The sequence below is a fragment of the Choloepus didactylus genome, chromosome 3 (assembly GCF_015220235.1).
Source record: "Choloepus didactylus isolate mChoDid1 chromosome 3, mChoDid1.pri, whole genome shotgun sequence".
NCBI lineage: Eukaryota > Metazoa > Chordata > Mammalia > Pilosa > Megalonychidae > Choloepus > Choloepus didactylus.
The window spans coordinates 2,372,162-2,395,543 of record NC_051309.1 but is presented as its reverse complement, the minus strand read 5'-3'; the positions used below and the strand labels follow the sequence as shown (position 1 = coordinate 2,395,543).

The 23,382-nt window shown below is 38.8% G+C and overlaps 1 protein-coding gene across 2 annotated transcripts; it reads left to right on the top strand.

Moving 5' to 3' along the window:
• Window positions 1–375: 375 nt before the first annotated feature.
• HAUS3 (HAUS augmin like complex subunit 3) lies at window positions 376–23,021 on the top strand. 2 transcript variants are annotated; one of them, XM_037829263.1, is made up of 5 exons: window positions 376–427; window positions 1,390–2,442; window positions 3,438–3,877; window positions 6,186–6,414; window positions 22,019–23,021. In XM_037829263.1, exons 2-5 carry the CDS (start codon window positions 1,534–1,536, stop codon window positions 22,250–22,252), a joined length of 1,812 nt encoding a protein of 603 aa, XP_037685191.1. In that variant the 5' UTR covers window positions 376–427; window positions 1,390–1,533; the 3' UTR covers window positions 22,253–23,021. The 2 variants fall into 2 exon arrangements, with proteins under 2 accessions (XP_037685191.1, XP_037685192.1); XM_037829264.1 differs by having other exon boundaries at window positions 391–422.
• The last annotated feature ends 361 nt before the right edge of the window (window positions 23,022–23,382 follow it).

Here is a 23,382-nt window from a genome sequence, read left to right as displayed (position 1 = left end):
ATAGGCGGCCGCCGCACGCGCCTCAGCAACACGAAGAGCTCGGTTTGGGGGCCGGACACACGCAGGTGGGGTACGGGGCGCGAGGCCCGCGTCCAGGGGTCGGCTCCACGCGCGGCTCGACCCCGCCCTCCCCGCAGGGGGACGCCGGGGACCCGGGGCGAGGCACGTGGGCCAAGGAGGGAGCCAATCAGCGCACTCCCTGCAGGGTGACGCCCGGGGCTGGAGGCTGGGCGGCGCCTGCTCAGCAGCACCGCCCCAAAGCTTCCGACACCACGCCTGCGCAGTCACCGCGTGCTCGGTGCGCGTGCGCGGGGAGGCAGCCCGGGGCTTTCCGTCGCGGCGCTCCCGTGAGGCAATGCGAAGCGCGCGAGGCGCGGAGGGCGGTGGCGGCGTCTTCTTGACGGGGCGCAGGCCAGAGCTGGGTGAGGTGAGGGCGCCCGCGTCCGCGACGGCTCCTTCACGCCCGGACGGGCGAGGAGCTGGGGGAGAGGGGCGGTGGGCGAGGGGCGTCCGCGGGCCCAGGGGCGCGCGAGGCGGAGGCCCCGCTGGGGAGCCGGGCGGCGCGGGAGGCTGCGGCCTTGAGGCGACGGCGCCGCGCGCGGGCCTCCGGGTGGGGTCTGCCCGGTTTGTCTCGACGCTGACGCGGTGGCCTCTGCATGTGCGCTTATCAACGCGCGCGCGTGTCGTGTCTGAGTAACGCAGCTCCCCCGAGGTTGGACGCAGGCCGAGGGTCTCCTGAGTCCCCCGTCGTGGTCCGAGGGCGGGTCAGCCGGGTGGTCCCGGGGCCGCCCGGGGGAAGCCGCAAAAGCCTGGGGAGTTTGGCCTCTCGGCTGCTCGGTTCTTGGCGCTTCCGAGGTCGAGGACTCCGTTTTCAAGCCCGAGACAGCTTTTCTCTGCGCTGGGTTCATTGCACCCCGAGACTGATTTTTGTGTGTGAGGTGGGCGGTAACTGGGTCTTCGAGGTAAATATTAAGCGGACTCCCGTTCATTTTCTTTTTCTCAGAAACGTTGCCATACTTTATTAATAAAGGCGGGCCAGGAAAAGAGGCTGCTTAGCCACACGGTGGCTTGGGTTTGTTTGGATCCACTTACTTGAATTAAAACCTGGGTTTTAAAAACGAAACAGTGGCTGCTCTGTACAATATAATGAACTTTAAGCCAACTTACTTTTGGAAAAATTAATGAGGTTTCCTTGTGAATAGGCTTTTATTACTTTTGCAGTGTACTGAGCAGTACCCTAATTGTTAAAAGTTTCTTCTCTTCAAGCATTTCTGCTAGAATCACCTATCAGCTCCTTCCCAAATATCATGTGATATTTACTTGTCTTCCCTTTAAAAATGCAATCTCCTTATCTGTTTGTAGTCTAATATTTGTTTCTTTTCCCCATAGGAGAAATCATTATAGATTCTAAAAATATTTTTTTCCCTTCTCTATGGACTTAACATAAAAATAGGTTTGTTTGTATTTGGAATTGTTTTCCAAAGTCAATATCCCAAACCTAGATTAGGTACAAAAAAATTAGTTTCCAAAAAAATGAGTTGTGGAAATGAATTTGTGGGAACATTAAAAAAAATTGGTTACCCCAAGGCCGATGTTCTTAACGGAGAAGATTTTGACTGGTTGTTTGAGACAGTTGAAGGTGAATCATTTTTGAAGTGGTTTTGTGGGAATGTGAATGAACAGAACGTGTTGTCTGAAAAAGAATTGCAAGCTTTCAGCGCTCTTCAAAAATCAGGCAAGCCCATCCTAGAAACAGCAGCACTGGATGAAGTTCTTAAAACCTGTAAAGCTTCTGATTTGAAGACGCCTACTGTGGATGACAAAGAGCTAGAGAAATTAGAGGATGAAATTCAAACTCTGCAAAAATTAAAGAACCTCAAACTTCAACGACGGAATAAATGCCAGTTGATGTCTTCGGTAACTAGCCACAGATCTCTGAAGTTAAATGCCAAAGAAGAAGAAGCCACTAAAAAGCTGAAGGAGAGTCAAAAATTTCTAAATGCTGCGAATACTAAAATCAGTAACGACCTTCAGTCTCTTACCCATGGAGTTGCAAAATTGATGATGTTCTTCAAACATTCTAATATAGGGCAAGGGACGAATCCACTGGTGTTTTTATCTCAGTTTCCCTTGGAGAAGTATCTAAGCCAGGAGGAGCAAAGCACAGCAGCATTAACCTTCTTTACCAAAAAACAGTTCTTTCAGGGGATACATGAAGTAGTTGAAAGTTCAAATGAAGAAAATTTTCAACTATTAGATATACAAACACCATCTCTTTGTGATAACCGAGAAGTCCTTGAGGAGAGGCGGCTAGAGATGACCAGGCTACAGTTAGCTTACATTTGTGCTCAACATCAGTTAATTCAACTGAAAGCAAGTAATTTGAGCATGAAGTCAAGTATAGAATGGGCCGAGGAGAATCTGCATAGTCTAACCAACAAGGTAAATAAAACCACTGAGACTTTGTAATTGTTGGGAATGGAGAGTATAACAGTGCCATTAAAGTACTTTAGAAAGGGCGATGTAATGAGTCATTACAATTTATTTTCTTTTACTGTTTAGTTGTGATACGTGCCAGTGTTTCATTCAAATAGCCTCATATTAATGGAAGGCAGAAATAGTGATTGTAGCCCCAATCACAGATTATCTAGGTAATTTTAAACAAAAGTACTTGAATTTACCTTCTTGAATTTGAAATTTATGATAATTCAGATACAGACTAAATTGAAATTAAAAGAGCCTTTTTTGGTGTGCTGTAGGTAGTCTGCCTTGTTTGCTCTGACCAGAGCACAGTGTTAACAAAGTCAGAGATCCAGGTTCAGTGGAGTGAAGCCATGATTCCTTGTTGAGAATGTACAGATGTACTGCAGATAATGTAATCACAAGACAGTAGAGTCAAAGCATAACTTTTCTGAATCCCTAAACACTAGTGCCACGTTAATTACTATAATTGCCATGAAATTTGGAATAATGTAAGAAGTCCTGTAATTGTGTAGAAGTACTAAAATCAACTGACTATGAGAACATCTGTTGGGATAATTTTATTTTAAGAACAACTTTATTAGATACATTTGCAGTCAGTGAGTAGTGTGGTAGTTATGATTTTTGTTAAGTAAAACAAGCTGACAAAGTCTATTTTGGTAACCATTACAGTATGTTTGTGAATGTGTATGTGTATGGTAGTAATAGCATTAGAATTTAATAATTTGTTCTGGCCTTATCTTCGACTTAATCTACATTTTTACTTTTTAAATTGTAAAAATATACTTAACAGTATATATGTCTTTCTAATATTAATATTTTGGTTTCTAATGTAAATTCAGTTTTATTCATTGAGCGTATTATCTGATCATCTGAAATGGACAGTGAAAATAATTTAAAAACTATTTCAAGTTTATACTTAACAGTTTGAAATATAATTGCTTTTCTTTGTGTAGGCTGTTGGCAAAGAAAGTTTGGATGCTAACATTTCTAGCTTGACCAGTGAAATTCTAAAACTTGAAGAACAAATCACTCTTATAAAAGACGAAAGTTTGCCTGCTGTGGTAAGAGAGAATGCCCAGTTGTTGAACATGCCAGTTGTAAAGGGAGATTTTGATTTGCAGATTGCCAAACAAGACTATTATACAGCAAGACAAGAATTAGTTTTAAATCAGTTAATAAAGCAAAAGGCATCATTTGAACTTCTACAAATATCATATGAAATTGAATTGAGGAAGCACTGGGACATATATCGTCAACTTGAAAATTTGGTTAAAGAGCTTAGTGAAAGCAATGAGGTGCTGTACCAGCGGTTAGAAGTGCTGACGGACTCCTCAGTAACTCAGCAGAAAAACCCCAGGACGACTATTGACACCAAGGATTATTCTACGCAGAGGTACGTTTCACTGTTTCTTGGGTGAGTGGCTATTTTTTTCTTTTCTTTTTGTAAAGTACTAGGGAGAGTTTGAACTAAACTTGTGGAGACTTTAAAAATTATTTGCACTTCTTTTTTGGACTCAATATTCTCTTTCTTCACTTCTTTTTATATGCTTCATTTTCTCTTTAAGTTTTTGCTCCCTTTTCTGTTTTGGTAGATGTGGAAATAGATACTTTAGAGCTGAGGACGGTGGGTTGGAGGAATGAGTAAATACAAGGTCTTACTCTCCTTTAGGAACTGTTATTTAGCTGCTTTGTTTTCTATTTGAGATAGCTGTCTGGTAGGTATTGCTGCATTGGGGTTTGAGTGTATTTGGGGAAGGTGGTGGTAAAAGGAGAATACTTCATTTCTTTTGTTTAGTCAGGTGAATCACTAAGCATGAATGCTAGCTCCTAGCTTTTTTCTAGCTGTATAAGCAATTGATGGCATGGGGATACTGAAATTGGAGGGCTTAAGTAGCCGAAGGCCTCAAAAATCTGGACTGATTTTTTTCTAGGACTAGTGTAAAATCTCCTAATCCTTTCGTTTCCTTATTAGTAAATGGGGGTCTTGAATAGGGCTGCCTCACTGCACAATTTCTTGGAGTGCCTGTTGACATCTGGGTCTGTTGGAGTCATATTCTACAGAATCATAATTGGCAGCCTTGGGCTTGGACTAGTCTTACGAAATTTATTGCATCTTATTTTACAGTTGTTTTGTTTGATTCTAAGAAAAAGAACAGACCTTTTTTTTGTCACCTGCCTTTATAGGATGAGGGATTTCTTTTTTTAATGCATTTATTTTATTGTGAACTTTAACATACATAAGAGTGATAACTTTCAAAGTATGATTTTATAACTAGTTACAGAGCAAATTTCAAAGAATGTCATGGATCACAGTTCTACAACTTCAGCCATTTTCATCATTGTAAAATAGAACATACATACAGAAATGTGTTAACTTTTTGATGTACAGCTCAACAAGGAGTAATTTCAAAAATTGTTATGGGTTACAGTTCTACAGTTTCAGTTATTATGCAATATAAGGTATATACAGAAAGGTGAAGACTTGCAAAGCACAATTCAATGAGTAGCTGTATAGCAAATCTCAAAGGATGTTATAGATTGCAGTTCCACCGTGTCATTTACCTCCTTCGAGCTATTCCAACACCCCAACATGTAAAAATATATGAATATTTATATAAAGTTTTAGTATTCATAGACTTTTGTTAAATCTTATTTTGTTTGTTGCTACCCTGTCCTCTCACTTAATCCCTTTCTCCATCTTCCAGGGTTTCTAGGCAGTGACACCCTAACTTGTTCATACTGAAAGGGGGTGTTAATAGGTTGGGGAAGGGGGCTGCACCTGATTGTTGTTCTTAAAGAGGCTGTTGCCTCTGGGTTTTAGGACTTGTCTGGCATAGAAACACTCTGGTGGATTTAAGTTTCTTAGAGTTAAAACTTAGTGCATCTTTTATAGAATCTCAGATAGGGACTTAGGTATTTGGGGACTACTTTTGGTAAGAACATGGCATACTGTGGCCGTTTGGGATGTCTAGCTGGAGCTTGCATAAGAGGAACCTCCAGGATAGCCTCTCGACTTTTTGGGATCTCTCAGCCACTGTGACCTCAGTTTGTTGCCTTTCTTTTTTTCTCCTTTTGGTCAAGTAGGCATTTTCAGTCCCTCGCTGCCAGGGCCAGAAGGGTGAGGGATTTTTATGCCATTAATATTGAAGTTTTAAATTGGCCTCAGGCTCATCAAGATTTTAACTTGTCAACCAAATATGGACAAGACAGCATAGCAAAAGTTTATTACTAATTACGTAGCTCTTTATTCTTTACTTTTTTCCATTTTGCTTTTTCTCTTTTAATTCCACCAAAATCCTGTAAATGAGATATTTGCCCTAGGTCACATGTAGGGTTAGAATTCAGACCTAGGTCTTCTGTTTCAAGTTCGTTCCTCTTGGACTTTGTGAAAGAAGAGTGTTTTGTGAGGTGTCTCTGAAACACACTTGTTTGCAGGAGGTTAATTGGCAGTCAAAGGCATGAAGCATTTTATACATAAAACTTGGGAGACAGAGATTCAGATGCCATTTTAGAATACATATTTCTGTACTAAAGTAGTGTTATGATTAGAATGGTTTCATTTGCTTGCTTTAGCAGTGGACAAGTTAGTTTTAAAGTTGTTACCCAGGTATCCCCAGGTATCCCTAATACAGTGGATTGTAATTTTGAAAATGGTACTGACTTGAAAATTTTTTCCTCTAATTTTTATTTTCACATTCTAGGCTTTATCAACTTTTAGAAGGAGAGAATAAGAAAAAAGAGTTGTTTAGAACCCATAGTAACTTGGAGGAAGTGACTGAGAAATTGAAGCAGGATGTTTCTTTATTACAAGGTCAGCTGGCAGCATCTGCTCAAGAACATTCTTTCTTTCTGTCCAAACTGAATGATGGTGTGGACCTGCTTTGTGATGCTTTGTATCAAGGAGGAAATCAGCTTTTGCTTAGTGATCAGGTAGGTGATTGCCATATTAACTGTAAATGCTTTTAAAAATAGTATTCACTGTGAAAGATATTAAAGGAAATGTTTATGTGGAAAGTATTATTCCAAATTCCATTGCCCAAATGTAAAATGTATTTTTTGCATATTTGCTTCTAGTTTGTGTTCACATGTAAATATATTTTTCAGATAGTTCTGATAAGTGTACAAAGAATTTAAAAGTTATAAAATATTTCAGGCACACAAAAGGAAAAACATCTATGCTACATATTAGAAAAATATAATGAAACCACAGTGATATTTTCTCATTCATCTTAACAAAGAATTGCCCTTAAATCTTTAAAACCCTTTTTATACACTTACACTTGAACAACTTACTTGTTTTTTAACTTTATGTGTCTGAGGTTCACCCATGTTGATGCATGGAAATCTTTAGTTTGTTCGTAGTTTTCTCTGTTATAAAGTTAGTATTCCATTATATAAATATTCCATAATTTATTTCTCTGTTCTGCTGACAGGTATTTAGGTTATTTCCGGTGTTTGCTATTACAGATAATGTTGTTTGATAGTCTTACTGTACGTGTTATGGTTGCACTCCCCCTAGTGTAAATCGAATATTGGAATTGCTGGGTTGGGGGATATGCAGATAGTCACTTTTACAAGGTGTACTCAATTGTTTTCCAAAGTGGTTGTACCAGATTATATCAGCAGTGTTCGAGAGATGCTCTTTATCCACATTCTTTTATCGCATGGCAGTGTCTGATTCATAAATTTCTGCCAGTCCTGTGGGTCTAAGGTGGTGATCCATTGGGTTTGTAATTTGCATTTCCCTGATTAGTAGGAAGATTGAGGCCCTTTCCCTTGTTTACTTGCCATTCAGCTTGTTCTGAAAATTGTTTGCTCATCTCCTGTGCCCATTTCTTAGGTTCTGGTTTTAAAAATTTCACTTGAAGGAGTTCATTTCAAATGCTAATCCTTTGTCAGTTATTTGTGTTATGCATATATACTCCATATTTATGCTTGTCTTTTCACCTTCCTTTTACTTTTTCTTTTATTTTTTATTAGAGCAGTTTTATGATTACAGAAAAATCATGCAGAAAGTAGAGCTGCCGTATACCTGCACCCCCTCCCCACACATAGTTTATTATTAATACTTTGCATTAATATGGAACCTTTGTTACAGCCGATGAGCCAATATTAGTCTAATTATATTAACTATAGCCCATAGTTTACATTAGTGTTCACTGTTTGTATTGTACATTTCCATGGTTTTTTCTATGGTGGTAGTAACATATATACAACATAAAATTTTCCATTTTAACCACTTTCAAGTATACAGTTCAGTGGTGTTAGTTCCATACACGATGTTGTACTATCATCACCACCATCTATTCCCAAAATGTTTCCATTACCCAAACAGAAAAACTGTACCAATTAAGTATTAACTCCCCACCCCAGGCACTGGTAACCTGTCTTCTAGTTTCTGACTCTTAGTTTTCACATTCTAATTGTCTCATGTCATTGAGAGCAGTGTTTGTTCTATTGTGTCTGGATTATATTACTCAGCATGGTGTCTTCAAGGTTCCCCCAAGTTGGAGCATGTATCAGAGCTTCCTTTTTGTGGCTGAATAATGTGCCATTGTATGGATATACCACATTTTGTTTATCCATTCTTCTGTTGATGGGTATTTGGGTTGTTTCCACCAACTGGCGAATTGTGAATAATGCCGCTATGAACATTGGTGGGCAAATATCTGTTAGAGTCTCTGCTTTCAATTCTTTAGGTTATATACCTACAATTGGGATTGCTGGGTCATGTGGTCATTCTATGCTTAAGTTTCCAACGAATTGCCAAAAGTCTTTCATGGCAGCTGCACCATTTTGCACCCTTACCAACAGTGTACGAGAGTTCCTGTTTCTCTACATCTTTACCAACACATATTTTCCGGTTTTTAAATAGTAGCCATTTTAAGTGAGTGTGGGTATCTCATTGTGGTTTTGATTTATTTAGGACTTCTTTAATTTCTTCAGCAATATTTTGTAGTTTTCCATGTACAAGTCCTTTATATCCTTGGTTAAATTTATTTCTAGACATTTGATTCTTTTAGTTGCTGTTGCAGATGGAATATTTTTCTTGATTTCCTTTGCACATTGTTCCTTAGTAGTGTATAGAAACACCATTGATTTGGGTGTGTTTATCTCGTACTCCACTGCTTTGCTGAATTTGTTTATTTGCTCTAGTAGCTTGGTTGCAGATTTTTCTAGATTATCTGTCCTTAGGGTCATGTCATCTGCAAATCGGGAAAGTTTTTACTTTTCTCCTGTACCATTTGGATGCCTTTTATTTCTTTTTCTTGCCTGATTGCTCTGGTTAGAACATCCAGTACAATATTGAATAAAGTGGTTCCAGTGGGCATTCTTGTCTTGTTTCTGGTCTTAGGGAGAAAGTGTTCAGTTTTCCACCATTGAGTATGATGTTAGCTGTGGGCTTTTCATGTGTTTATTGTGTTGAGGAGGTTACCTTCTATACCCAGTTTTCTGAAGGGGTGCCTTTTCTCTATCAGTCGAGATGATCATGTGTTTTTTTCCCCTTCATTCTAGTGGGGGGAGGTGTATTACATTAATTGATTTTTGTATGTTGAACCACCTTTGCATTCCTGGGACAAATCCCACTTGATCAAGATGTATAATTCTTTTAATGTGCTGTTGGATTTGGTTTGCTAGTATTTTTTTTGAGAATTTTTACATCTTTATTCTGAGTAACGTTAGTCTGTAATTTTCATTTCTTGTAATATTTTTATCTGTCTTCGGTACTGGGGTGATGCTGGTCTTATGGAATGAGTTAGGAAGTGTCCCTTCCTCTTCAATTTTTTTTGGAAGAGTTTGAGTAGGATTGGTGTTAATTCTTCTTCTAATGTTTGATGAAATTCACCAGTGGAGCCATCAGGTCCTGGCTTTGTTGGGAGGTTGGGATTCAATCTCTTTTTTAGTTAATGGTCTGTTGAGATCTATTTCTTCTCGAGTCAGTGTAGGTAGTTTCTCTGCTTCTAGAAATTTGTCCATTTCATCTAAGTTACCTAGTTTGTTGGAGTACAATTGTTCATAGTACTCTCTTACAATCCTTTTAATTTCTGTTGGTTCAGTAGTATTGGCTCCCCTTTCATTTCTGATTTTAGTTACTTGGGTCCTCTCTTTTTGTCAGTCTAGCTAAAGATTTGTTGATTTTATTGATCTTTTTTAAGAACCAACTTTTAGTTTTGGTTCTCTCTGTTATTTTTTTTTTTATTCTCTATTTGATTTATTTCCACTCTACTCTTTGTTATTTCCTTCCTTCTGCTCAATTTGGGTTTAGTTTGCTCTTTTTCTAGGTGCTCCAGTTATAAGGTTAGGTCTCTGATTTGAAATCTTCTAATGTGAGCATTTAGAGCTATACATTTTCCTCTCACCACTGCCTTTGCTGCATCCCATAACTTTTATTATGTTGTATTTCCATTTTCATTCATCTCCACATATTTCCTTATTTCCCTTGTGATTTCTACTTTGACCCATTGGTTGTTTAACAGTGTGTTGTTTACTTGTCACTTATTTGGGAGTTTTCATGTTCTCTTTCTGCTGTTGATTTCTAGCTTCATTCCATGGTGGTCGGAGAATATACATTGTATGATTTCAATATTTTAAAATTTATTGAGACTTGAATTGGAGAATGATCCATGTGCTTTAGAGAAGAATTTTTATTCTGCTGTTTTGGGTGAAATATTCTATATATGTCTCTTAGGTCTACTTGGTTTATAGGATTGTTCAAGTCATCATTCCCTTATTTATGCTTTGGGAGATATTCAATCAATTATTCCAGAATTCAAAGTGATGTATTAAAGTTTCCTTCTATTAATATAGAACCATCTATTTCTCCCTTCAAATGTTGGAGATAAAGCAGTACCTGTAAGGGAGTAAATGCTCACTCGGTTCTGGAGGAGAAAAGAATTTATTTACGATCTTGCAAGATAGTGCACACAGCCAGAAACGAGGTAGGCTGGTGCCTGGGAAAAATAACATGGTGATCTTGTAATATCCTACTCCTAATGCGCAGGTCCCTCCTGTTTCCCCATTGGCTGGGTGCTCCAGAGGTTACAGCCTATCCTAGAGAGCTAACTAGCCTGTCTTTGAGATTTTGAATTGTACAGCCTATCCAAGAGAGTTCATTCAGTTTAAATTTCCTGCTGAGAGTTCCCGCCTCTGATTATACCACTATCCCTTTACATTTCAGTAACCCTGGTTATTTTTCCATATAAGGAGCTGGCACTGATTCTAGGCTTATGTCATGGCTCTCTCTCTTCCCTTTATCACAGAGCCTGTTTAAGCCAGTTCTGCCATTTTCCCTATTCCATGCTGCCTTTATGTGAAAGCTAAACTTAACCCTTTCTTACACAGATTTGTCCATAATTACTTCATATGTTTTGGGGCTCTGCCAGTAGGTGCATATATGTTTACAATTGTTATATCTTCTTTTTGAGTTGCCCCCTCCTTGTCACTATTTAGTGTCTTCTTTTGTTCTCTTGTAATACTTTTTATCTTAAAGTCTATTTTATCTGGTATTGCCATGGCTACCCCAGCTCTATTTTATTACTATTTATATGTAATACTTTTTCTCTATCCTTTGACTTTCAATATGCTTGTGCCTTTGAATTGAAGGGTAGTCTCTCGTAAACGGCATCTAGTTGGGCCAAGCAGTTTTTATCCATTCTGCCAATCTCTGCCTTTTGACTGAAGAGTTTACATCTGAAGTAACTACTGATGCAGGTACTTCTTTTCCCATTTTGCTATTTGATTTCTGTAAGTCTTATGCCTTTTTGTCACTCAGTTCTTCCATTTCTGCCTACTTTTATTTTTATTTGGTCTTTTGAAGTGAATCATTTTGAATCCCTTCTCATTTCCTTCTGTGTATATTTATGAGATACTTTCTTTGTGGTCACCATGGGGCTTACTTTTTTTTAAAATACATTTCTTATTGTGAAATTTAACATATATACAGAAAGGTGATAACTTTCAAAGTGCAATTTAACACACGTAGAGAGCAAATTTCAAAGAGTGTTATGGGTTACAGTGCCACAATTTTAGTTATTTTCTTATTGTGAAATATAACATATATACAGAAAGGTGATAACTTTCAAAGTACAATTTAACAAGTAGCTATAGAGCAATTTTCAAAGAATTTTATGGGTTATGGTTTCACCATTTCAGTTATTTCCTTCTAGCTATTCTGATACCATAGCATCTAAAAAAAATTTATATAAAGATTCAGTATTTGTAATGCTTTGTTAAATCCTATCTTGTCTGTTGCTACCACTTCCTCTCTTGTAATCACTTTCTCGATCCTCAGGGGTGTCTAAGCAGTGACCACTCAAACTTTTTCATATTGAAAAGGGGTGTCTACATTGTAGGGAAGGGGGCTGCATCTGGTTGTTGTTCTTAAAGAGGATGTTGCCTCTGGGTTTTAGGACTTCTCTGGCACAGGAACACTCTGGTAGATTTAAGTTTCTGAGTGAGAGGCTTAGTGAGTGAAACTTTTATAGAATCTCGGATAGGGATCTAGGTATTTTGGGACCACTGTTGGTTAGGGCTTGGCATACTGTGGCCATTTGGGATCTCTAGCTGGAGCTTGTATAAGACTAACCTCCAGGATAGCCTCTCGATCTGTTTGAAATCTCTTAGCCATTGAAACCTTATTTTGTTTCTTTTCCCCATTTTGGTCAAGAAGGCATTTTCAATCCCTCGATTCCAGGGCCAGGCTCATTCCTGGGAGTCGTGTCCCATGTTGCCAGGGAGATTCACTCCCCTGAGAGTCATATCCTATGTAGCGGGGAATTTAATGAATTTGTTTGCCGAGTTGGGTTTAGACAGAGAAAGGCCACTATGAGCAACAAAAGAAGTTCTCTGAAATGATAAATGATCCTGGGGAAAAAAAAAAAAAGAGGTTCTCTGGAGGTGCCTATTAGGCATAAATATAGGAAGGCTTAGCCTCCCATTTCACAAGAGCAAGCCTGAGGATCAAGGGCTTGACTTATTAATTAATTGTTTCCTAATTTCACATAGCATATATTCTGTCCAAGATAAACAATCAGTTTTTCAGATTATCTTCACTTAGTTGTACAGTCATCATCACTCAGTTTTAAACAGTTATCATAACAAAACTCCCATGGGGCTTAAATATAACATCCTTAATCTATAACAGTTACATTTGATTTGATAACAAATTAACTTCAATAGCATACACAATCTGTGTTTCTGTTTCCCTTTATCCCTCTTACCTTCATGTTGTTTTTGTCACAGATTGTATCTTTGTAGTTTGTATGTCCCAAACTGTAGATTAGCATTACTGTTTTTTTATTTGTGTTTTAGATTGTATAGGAAGTAAAAACTGGAGTTTCAAACTAGAAATACAGTACAGTAGTATGGTGTTCATGTTTACCTTTATAGTTAACTAACCTCAATCTCTTTTTCTTTATGCTGCTTCAGTCTACTGTCTAGTGCTCTTTCCTTTCTATCTGAAGAATTCCCTGTAGCATTGCTTGTAGTGTGAGTCTAGTGGTGAACTTCCTCAGCTTTTTCCATCTGGGGATGTTTAATTTCTCCCTCAATTTTGAAAGCCAGTTTTGCCAGATATGAAATTCTTGGTTGGCAATTTTTTTTTTTTTTTTTTTTTTTTTTTGGTACTCTAAATATTTTATCCCACTGTCTTTTTGCCTCCATGGTTGCTGATGAAAATTCTGCACTTGATCCCTGTACATGACACATTGCTTCTGCTCATGGCCTTTAGGATTCTTTCTTTGTCTTTGGCTCTTGACTGTTTCATTATAATGTGTCTGATTTGGAGTTCTTCAAATTCAGTTGGTGATATGCCAGAGATTTCCTTGAATGTCAGGAGCTAACAAACAAACTCAAGAATGACCTTTCACAGTCTTTGCAAATTTGCTGTGTGTTGTCTAGTCAGTCTTCTTCAGAGCCTAGCCCTCCCACCAGTGAACCTGAAGATGAGTGTGTTAGTTAGTGTTCTCTAGGGAAACAGAATCAATGAGAGATATCTATGAATATAAGATTTATAAAACTGTCTCATGCAACTGTGGGTATGCACGAGTCCAAATTCCATGAGGCAGGCAGCAAACTGGCAACTCCAATGAAGATGTTCGATGAACCCCTTAGGAAACGAACTGGCAAGTTCAGCGAACTCTTCAGGAAACCAACTGGCAACTTTGACGACTGTGTTCGATGAACCCCTTAGGTAACGAACTGGCAACTTCGACGAACTCCTCAGGAAGCACTTTGCTGGTCACCTGAAGAAGTGAAGGTCCTCTGTCTGTCTCACTTAAAAGTCTTCAACTGATTGATTGGATTAAATCCAGTCAGTGCATTCTCTCATTGTGGAAGACATGCCCTTTGTTGACGTCATCAGTCACAGCTGCAGCCAATTGACTGATGATTTAATAAACCAGCCTGCTGGTTTATTAACCAGCCACACATGTCCTCGCAGCAACAGTTAGGCCAGTGCTTGCTTGACCAGACAGCTGGGTACCATCACCTGGCCAAGTAGACACATGAACCTAACCATCACAGTGAGCCTGAGGTGAAAGCTGAGGTCCTCTCTGTTCTTTTCTGAGCATACATCTTGTCCTGCACATATGTTTGTGGCCTTAGTAATTTCATGTACAGGGATCCATCTTCCCCTCTTCTCCCTGTGAACTGGTCTTTCCCCATACCAGGTGCTCTATTGCATGCCTTGAAGCCAGTGATCTGTTGTCCTAGTCCCTTGTAGTTTTATTGTTTCTTTTCCTGAATTAGCTGTCTGTGAGCTGCTTCTGTGTGCAGGGCAAGTTCCGGAATGGTGAACCAGAGATGAGTGTCCTAGTTCAGCCTTTCAGGCTGCCTCCAAATAGACTGGCAGAGACATACATGTACCCCAGTATGCACATGGGGGTTACTCTGTTGCCTACAGAACCAGGACCAGGGACCTGCACTGAGATGGGCTAGCAAGCATGCTGTGAGATTTTCCTCCCGTTTTAAGTTGACTTGTTCTTGATTTGGCGCTTGCCTGGTTCCTGAAACCCTTTAACTGCTTTCCAGAGGTCTGAGGAAGATGACTCTCCTGTTTGTACTAGTTGTTCAGAGATTCTGTGGGAAATGGAGCCCTGGAGCATCTCACTCTGCCATCTTGGCCGACTAGAGATCTGGTGTACTTTTTTTTTTAATTAAAAATTTTTTTTTTTAATTTTTAATTCAGTTTTATTGAAATTGTTCACATACTACCCAGTCATCCAAAGTGTACAATCAGTTGTTCATGGTACCATTATATAGTTGTGCATACATCACCACAGTTAATTTTTCTTTCAATTTTTAGAACGTTTTCATTACTCCAGAAAAGAAATAAAAGTAAAAAAGAAAACTCAAATCCTCACATATCCCTAACCACCCCCTCCATTATTGACTCATAATATTGGTGTAGTACATTTGTTACTATTGATGAAAGAATGTTAAAATACCTCAGAGCTTGCAATAGATAAATTTTTTCCCTTTGTACCCCTCTATTATTAATTTCTAGTTATAGTGTCATACATTTGTTTTAGTTCATAAAAGAGATTTCTAATATTTGCACATTTAATCATGGACATTGTCCACCACAAGATTCACTGTTTTATACATGCCCATATTTTAACCTCCAACTTTCCTTCTGGTGACATATGTGACTCTAAGCTTTCTCTTTCCATGACATTCACACATCATTCAGCAGTGTTAGTTATTCTCACAATAATGGGTTACTGTCACCACTGTCCTTTTCCAAACACTTAAGTTCAACCTAGTTAAACATTCTGCTCATAATAAGCAACCACTCCCCATTCTTTAGCTTCATTCTATATCCTGGTAATTTTTAGTTCATATCAGTGAGACCATACAATATTTGCCCTTCAGTGTCTGACTTATTTTACTCAATATAATGTACTCAAGGTTTCTTCATGAATCCGTTTAAGGCGGTTTTGTTGACACACCATACATTCTGTCCTAAGTAAATAATCAGTAGTTCCCTGTATAATCACGTATTTATGCATTCACCACCATCACCACTATCTATATAAGGACATTTCCATTTTTTCCACAAAGAAACAGGAAGAGTCAAAGAAGGTAGAGAGACAAAAGAAAAAGAAAGAAAAAAAAGCTAAAAATCAACAAAAGGAAAGGTAGAATTAAAATAAAGTATAATAAAAGTCAGACAACATCACCAATGCCAAGAGTCCCATACCCCTCCCTTATATCCCCCTCTTATAGGCATTTAGCTTTGGTATATTGCCTTTGTTACATTAAAGGATGCATAATACAATGTTTCCGCCAACTGTAGTCTCTAGTTTGCATTTATTGATTTTTTTCCCCAATATCCCCCCATTTTTAACACCTTACAAGGTTGACATTTACTTGTTCTCCCTCATGTAAAAACATATTTGTACATTTTATCACAATTGTTGAGTACTCTAGTTTACACTGTTATACAGCCCCAGTCTTTATTTTCCTTCTTTCTTTCTGATGTCCCACATGCCCGTAACCTTCCTCTTTCAACCATACTCAGTCATCTTTGTTCAGTATACTTCCATTGTTGTGCTACCATCACCCAAAATTATGTTCCAAACTTCTCATGCCTGTCTTTTGCTGTCTGTCTATAGTGCTCCCTTTAGTATTTCCTGTAGAACAGATATCTTATTCACAAACTCTCTCATTGTCAGAGAATATTTTAAACTCTCCCTCATATTCAAAGGACAGTTTTGCCGGATATAGGGTTCTTGGTTGGCAGTTTTTCTCTTTCATATCTTAAATATATCACACTTCTTTCTTGCCTCCATAGTTTCTGCTGAGAAATCTGCATATAGTTGTATCAAGCTTCCCTTATATGTGATGGATCTCTTTTCTTTTGCTGCTTTCAGGATTCTCTTTATCTTTGACGTTTGATAATCTGATTATTAAGTGTCTTGGCGTAGGTCTGTTCAGATCTGTTTGGGGTATGCTGCGCTTCTTGGATCTGTAATTTTATGTCTTTCATAGCAGATGGGAAATTTTCATTATTTCCTCTGTTATTGCTTGTGCCCCCTTTCCCTTCTCTTCCCTTTCTGGGACACCCATGACACGTACATTCATGCGCTTCATGTTGTCATTCAGTTCCCTGAGACGTTGCTCATATTTTTCCATTCTTTTCCCTATCTATTCTTTTGTGTGTAGGATTTCTGGTGTCTTGTTCTCCAGTTTCTGAATGTTTTCTTCTGCCTCTTGAAATCTGTTGTATGTCTCCATTGTGTCTTTCATCTCTTGTGTTGTGCCTTTCATTTCTATAGATTCTGCCAGTTGTTTTTTCAGACTTTCAATTTCTACCTTATGTTTGCCCAGTGGTTTTTTTTTTCCTTTTTTTTCCCAGTGTTTTCTTTATGTCCTTCAACTGTTTTGCCATATCTACCCTAAACTCGTTGACTTGGTTTTTTAATTGATTTAGCATATTTATTTGAAAATCTTTATTGTTTCATTAAAGTGAAACAATATCTCACCTCTATCTCAATTGAGTTGTAAGTTTGTTCCTTTGACTGGGCCATATCTTTGTTTTTCCTAGTGTCATTTGTAGTTTTTTGTTGTCTAAGCATCTGGTTTCCTTGGTTACCCCACTCAGATTTTCTCAGACCAGAAGGGGTTCAGGTCTTAGAGTGGGGCTGTATTCAGTGTCAAGTTTCCCTGAGGATGTGTCTTAGATTGACAGGCTTTCCTGTGAGGCTTCTAGCCGCTGTGCTTTTTCTAACCTGCCCAGCAGTGGCACCTTTCAGCCTGTAGCTCCTGACTGGTGTAAGGAGGTGTGGCCCCTTTAGTTCTCAACTTAGGTTGTTTCTGTTTTGACTTTTCCCCCAAGCCCTGGGGTCTGAGTTCTGAAGGGAGGGCAGGCACTAGAGCTGGGCCCCCACCTCCTTTCTCTTAGAGAGGACACACCCCCTAGGGAGATATCTTCTGCACTTTAATTACCTCTTTGTCTCTCTGTCTCTGTTAACTCTACCCCTCTCTGAGTCAGAGCACTGTGAACTGAAAATGGCTGGGGCTTTCTCCAGGTTAAGAGAGAGAAAAAGGGAAAGCCCCTTTTCAGAACCAGTCCATGGCCCCCCATCAGAGATAGTACCCAGTCTTCTGGGTTCCCTTTCCCTGGACACAGGCATTTTCTGGCTCTCTAAAGTCAGCCGTCTCTAAAAGCCTCTGTATTTTTTTTTTTTTTTTTTCTGTCAGCCCTCCTCCTCTCCACTGGAAGCGAACTCATCGGACTTTTCTGCTAGTTAGGGGTTTGTCTATGTTTGTAGCTTGTATCCAGCAGTCCACATTTGTTAATTAAAACCCGAGTTGGAGCTAGGTTGAGCTGTGTTTGCTTGCTCCAGGACTGCTGCTTTCTCCCACAGCAAGGTTTTGCAGCTCAGCCTACTGTGGCGGGGTGGGGCCTCCCAGTGTAGTTGCGCAGTTTTTGCTTACAGCTTTTATGCTGCGATCTCAGCCATTCCACCCAATCCAGGTTGGTGTACGATGTGTGGACAGTCATGGTTGTCCCCCAGCGGTTGTTCCAGATTATTTACTAGTTGTTCCTGGTTGTTTATTAGTTGCTTCAGGGGACTAACTAAATCCTCTCTATGCCACCACCTTTCCCCTCCTCCCCTGAAGATTTAAATTTTGGTGTCATTTGATGCCCTTTTTAATATCTTATATAAGAAATCTTTTGACATCTTAATGTTATTCGTTTTTACTTTATTCTTAAAGTTTTGCTCTTCAATTTCAAGACTTTAATGCCCCAGGAGTTCATTTTTATGTATGATATGAGGTAGTGTTCTAATTTTACTTTTATTTATTTTTTGCCTAAGAGTAACCAGATTATCCCATCACTGTGTATTGGGGCATAAAAATTTAAAATTACTATCTCTCTGGTGACGGGAACCCTCTTATCACCATGAAATGATGCTCAAATGCTTTTTTGCTCTCATGTCTGTCTGTTACATAGTAATACTGCTAAGTCAGTGTTATTTTGCTTAGTATTCTCCTTCTTTTACTTTCACCTTTTCTGTGTCCGTATGTTTTAGAGGACACCCAGGGACTCAGTACTAAGTCTGAACCTTAAGCCATGTTCAAGGCCTGCAGTCTTTGGGGGACCCAGGCGGCTCCTTTGTGGGCTGTAATTCTAAGCAGGGCCCCTCCTCTTTGGAGCCCTCCTGGCCTCCAGGTCGCTCTCTTCTGGATCCTCATCTTACTCTGCAGAGGTCTCTTGTTTGACTCTCCACCTTCCCTGGACTCGGCTCTGATTTTCCTCCCTGTCACCTTGCAGAGCTCAGAAAACAAATGGTTCTAATTTTCCAAGTTTGGCAATTTGTCCTTAGGGCAAAAACTGCTCCTGGGCTCCCTTAAGAGTCTGGTTGTTTACAGACTCATAATTCCTTCTAATTTCTTGCTGTGTCTTGCTTTTGTTTTTATTTTACTTTTTCTTTGCTAATATTTCATCCAGCTTTTTAAATTGTTCTCAGTGGAAGGATTGCTCTGAAAATCTGGCTTACCTTTCCTCAAAGCAGGTTTTTAAAAAATCTCCCATTACTGATTTTTATCATCTTGATATTAGTACATGAGAGATTGTGTAAAAATCTCTACTATGATGATGAATTTGAAAACTTCTCTTAATAGTTCTGTCAGTTTTTCTTTATGTATTTTGAGGTTTTTCTTATATAATTATATTCAAGTTTAAATTGAAGTGAACTGTTACCCTGGTGAACTAAAACTGCAGTAAAGTGAACCATTCAGCATTTCATGATGATCTTCTCTATGCCAATAAAGCCTTTTGACTTAGAGTTATTGGTCTTATTAATATTCCTATGCTATTTCTCTTTTGCTAGTATTTGCAAGGTAAATACTTCTACTTAATTTTTGTTTTGCCTTTTTACTTAGCACTATGAAGTAAACATTTTCAGTTTCTAAACGGTTTTCTTAATGTTAGAGTACTCTATTGATTTAATTTCTGTATTATAATTTCTGTAACCAGTCTATTGGATTGATAGTCTTGTTTTTTTTTCTTTTTGCTCTGGAACAAAATCAGGTACATCTTTCTGCATACAGCTTTTTGTTGTGGGTAATTTCATTTGGATAAATTTTTGGAAGTAGTATTACTAGGTTTCTCGGGTATAGACATTTTTGTTCTTCAATACCATTATATTACTTTTCAAAGAAGTTGTACCTTTTTACAGTGCCACAAGCACTATTGTTATGAGATACCACTGATCATATGGTGCAGCATCATTTTACCAATTGCTAAGAAAGAACAAACTCCTCCAGTTAGATACAGTGCTTTATTTAGAATGATTTCACACTTATTAGAAGAGATCTTTGAGATTTATGTAGGTACAGATTTTTAATCCTGTCACCCTGAAACATACCTTAAAAGGAGAAAAATAAGCCAGTTGAAATGGTTAAGGTATTTGTGAAACTTCACATTCGATGTCTAGTTCTTCTAAATCACTTTTTGACTCACAGTTGTTTCCTGTGTTTTCCCACACCATACATCAAGACTGATGCTGATGAAGCAGTCCTTAGAAATGCCTGGTCAACAGCAGCCACAAGATGCTCTTGATTATAAGATGCATCTTGATTTCAGATCTGTTAAAATGTGGAAAACTGCCTGCTAGAATCACTAAAGTATGGCAAATTTCACTATAATCCTTTGGTATTATTTAATGTTTTTCCCTAGCTCAATGAGGTATAAGATGCTATATCAATTTTTAATTTGCATTTTTATTATTAATGAAATTGAACGTTTTTCACTATCTGAAGGAGTATTATTTTAGCAACTAAGATCTTTGGTATTTTAACTGAAATTGAAGGTAAGATTGTTGTTTTTCAGTGTATCATGTTTACCAAGTTTTTCTCAAAGGAGATCACTAAATATGGATATAATGTAGATGTTGATTTTCTAAAAATTTAATTTATGAAGTACTGTTCTGTGGAACTGGGCACTCAAGGTCTTAAGCAGTTGTTCTTGAACTGGTCCGTTGTCATCGCCTGGGGAGCCTGTTGAGAATGCAGACTCCCAGCCCGGCCTCCAGGGACTGTGAGAGTTAGTCTGCAGTGAGGTGCAGGGCTCTGTGTTCACAACAAGCATCCTGGAAGATGATGTTGCCAGCGGACCACATCGAGAAACTGGGAGGTAGAGGCAGAGACAGATTTTCTGCAAACCTCTGGTGATCCTGGCTGGAAATTTACAAGAGTAGAATATGTAATTCCAAAGGTATGGAAGCTTGTTATTAGACTGCTTGTAAGTGCTAGGAAGTGAGAAAATTGAGTTTATTAAATGTAAAGGGTGCAGCAGGTCTAGGTTCTTGAGCAGGGAAATAATTAGTAGATCTGGATTTTTTTGTTGTTGAATGTCATGTAATTCTATCTTGTAACAGTGAGAAAAAAATGGAGATTTCGTCAGAGGCCATTATTTTTTTATTGGTAATTGCTTCATTTTAAGGCTGTCTGGGTACCTCCTTGGACTAGAGTAGACAGAGATCAGGCTCAGGTGGGTGTGATTCATTAAGCAGAATGTAAGCTCCAAGAGAGAGATTGTATTCATTCTTGTAGATCTAGTTTCTAAAATATTGCTTGATGCATAGTAGGCAGTCAGTCATATTTGTTAAATATATGAATATGCAGAACATGCGGGACACTGATTACGCGCTTTAACTTGGCGGGCCTGGGCTGGGGGACCGGATCCACCCCTGGGGAGGGTAGTGGGTACGGGTGAGTGCGCCCTCTACAGCCCCCCGGGCCTGGGAAAGTGAGGCCGGAGGCAGGCCCCATTTCCTCACCCAAAATATACCAAATGTTAGGAGAGGCTTGCCGGAGGGAACCGCCTTTTCCCCACCCCCTTATCTTGCCCGGACACTCCCCGTTGCCAGCGCAACTCCCATCACCACCGGTGCGCATACATTGTTGCCGGACACCGTTACGGGAGCAACTCTCGCCCCTTTTCAATCAACCTCCGCGCCCTCTCAGAACCAATCCAAGCCTTTAACCCCTACAGCTACCCCGCCCTCTAAACGGCCCAATATAAGCTTGTACTCTCCCCTAATAAACTCTCTTGGTTTTCATCATCCTAAAAGAAACGTGTCCCGCCTGTTCCTTTCTCGCCGCCCTCCATACTTGCACGCCTCCCGCCGGGGACCTGGCCAAGTCCCCCGCCTCGCCCTCGCCTCCGGGAAAGAGCCCCCGCCGCCGGTACCCTCGGAGCAATCCTGGGAGCCTAGGATTTAGCAACCGGCCGCCACCCTCCCCCAGACGAATCAACTGCGACCGCAGAACAGATTAAGTACTTTTCAGGAGGAAGTGAGAGTTTGCTTTTAATAACTTCAAATAGCCTATCAAAACTTGTTGCAATTGATTGTAATAAAATTTTTACCAAACACTGTGGATTTTTAATTGAGGTGTATTAAAATTGTGGGAATAATTCTTGAATCTTTTAGATTCTTTCCATGTAAATTACATCTAAATTTATTACTGGTGTTACGAATAAAGTTCTTGAATTAAAAATATTTTCATTTTCTTCTTCTAGACTCTAATGGAGCAGTTTCATCAAGTTGAATCTCACTTGAATAAGTTAAATCATCTCCTTACTCATATTCTTGCTGATGTGAAGGCAAAAAGAAAAATTTTGGCAGCTGATAAACTGCATCAAATGGAAAGAGAATTATATGTGTATTTTTTTAAAGATGAAGATTATCTGAAACGTATCGTGGAGAATTTAGAAAATCAATCAAAGATAAAAGTTGTTGGCCTTGAAGATTGAAAATTACTAAAATATGAATCTTTTATTATTATATTGATTTGAAATATGCTATGTTTTAATGTATTACATGTTAGGAGGACAGTATACCATATGTAAAAAACTATTAAATTTTTAAATTCACTGTCATTGGAACATTTCATTTAATGAACTCAAATATTACATCAGTTTTTTCCCCTCATAATAAGATACTTGTTCAAAGTACCCCAGTGCTTTTTATGACTTGAACATTTGCTTGGTGGCACTTCAGTGGGTGAGATATTTAGTCCTGGTAATTTTTACTTTCGGGGAAAAAACATTATTATATAATGTAAATATTTTTTAATACAGTGGTTATATCTCTCCTTTACTATTTTTTTGAGAGATGATAAAAAATAACTTGAAGTAGCATATTTATCAGATATCTCAAAAGCTTCTAGAGTGCCCAGTTTATACCTGGCCTGTATTAAATACCATGTGAACTTTATAGAGAAATAAAGAGAAGGCATAGATACCACCTTCAAGAAAAGGCCTTACCTGTTTTTAATATGGAATACCAATCTAAAGTCTACACGTTTTAGGTGGTCTTTATGGAATTACTTTTCAGCCACAACCATCAGAAGATGGGTGTGCTTAGGTAACCAGTGAGCTCTGTTGACTTTTGTAATCCATTGACCAAAAATATTTTTGCTATTTACTGTATTTGTACATTAAGAATTTATATTTATGAAGTAGATCTTGATATACTTGAAAAATTTGCAACAATAAAATTTTGTCTAAGATTTTGTTGTCAGCTACTGGGCACTTGAATGACTGCTTGTCATGTTGTTTTCCTGTTCTACCTTGGAATAGAGTTTTTATCTTTAGTAGAAAAATGTCATCCGGTTTCTTGGCTCATGGTAGCAAATTCTGTTTAGATTTTGCCACATATGTTAGATGTGTGACCAGAAGCTTGATGATTTATACTGGCCCCTACCCTACTTTCACCCACTCAGCCAGGAACCAGAAGAACTCCTCAGTGGGACTGATGGGATGGCTGCTTGTGTGTCTGCCATGATTACCCAGTTTGGTTATAAATGATTTTTATTATTAGATTTGTATAGTTAAAGATTAATAGCGATTTTTCAAGCCTCAAGAAATATTTGAATAGATTG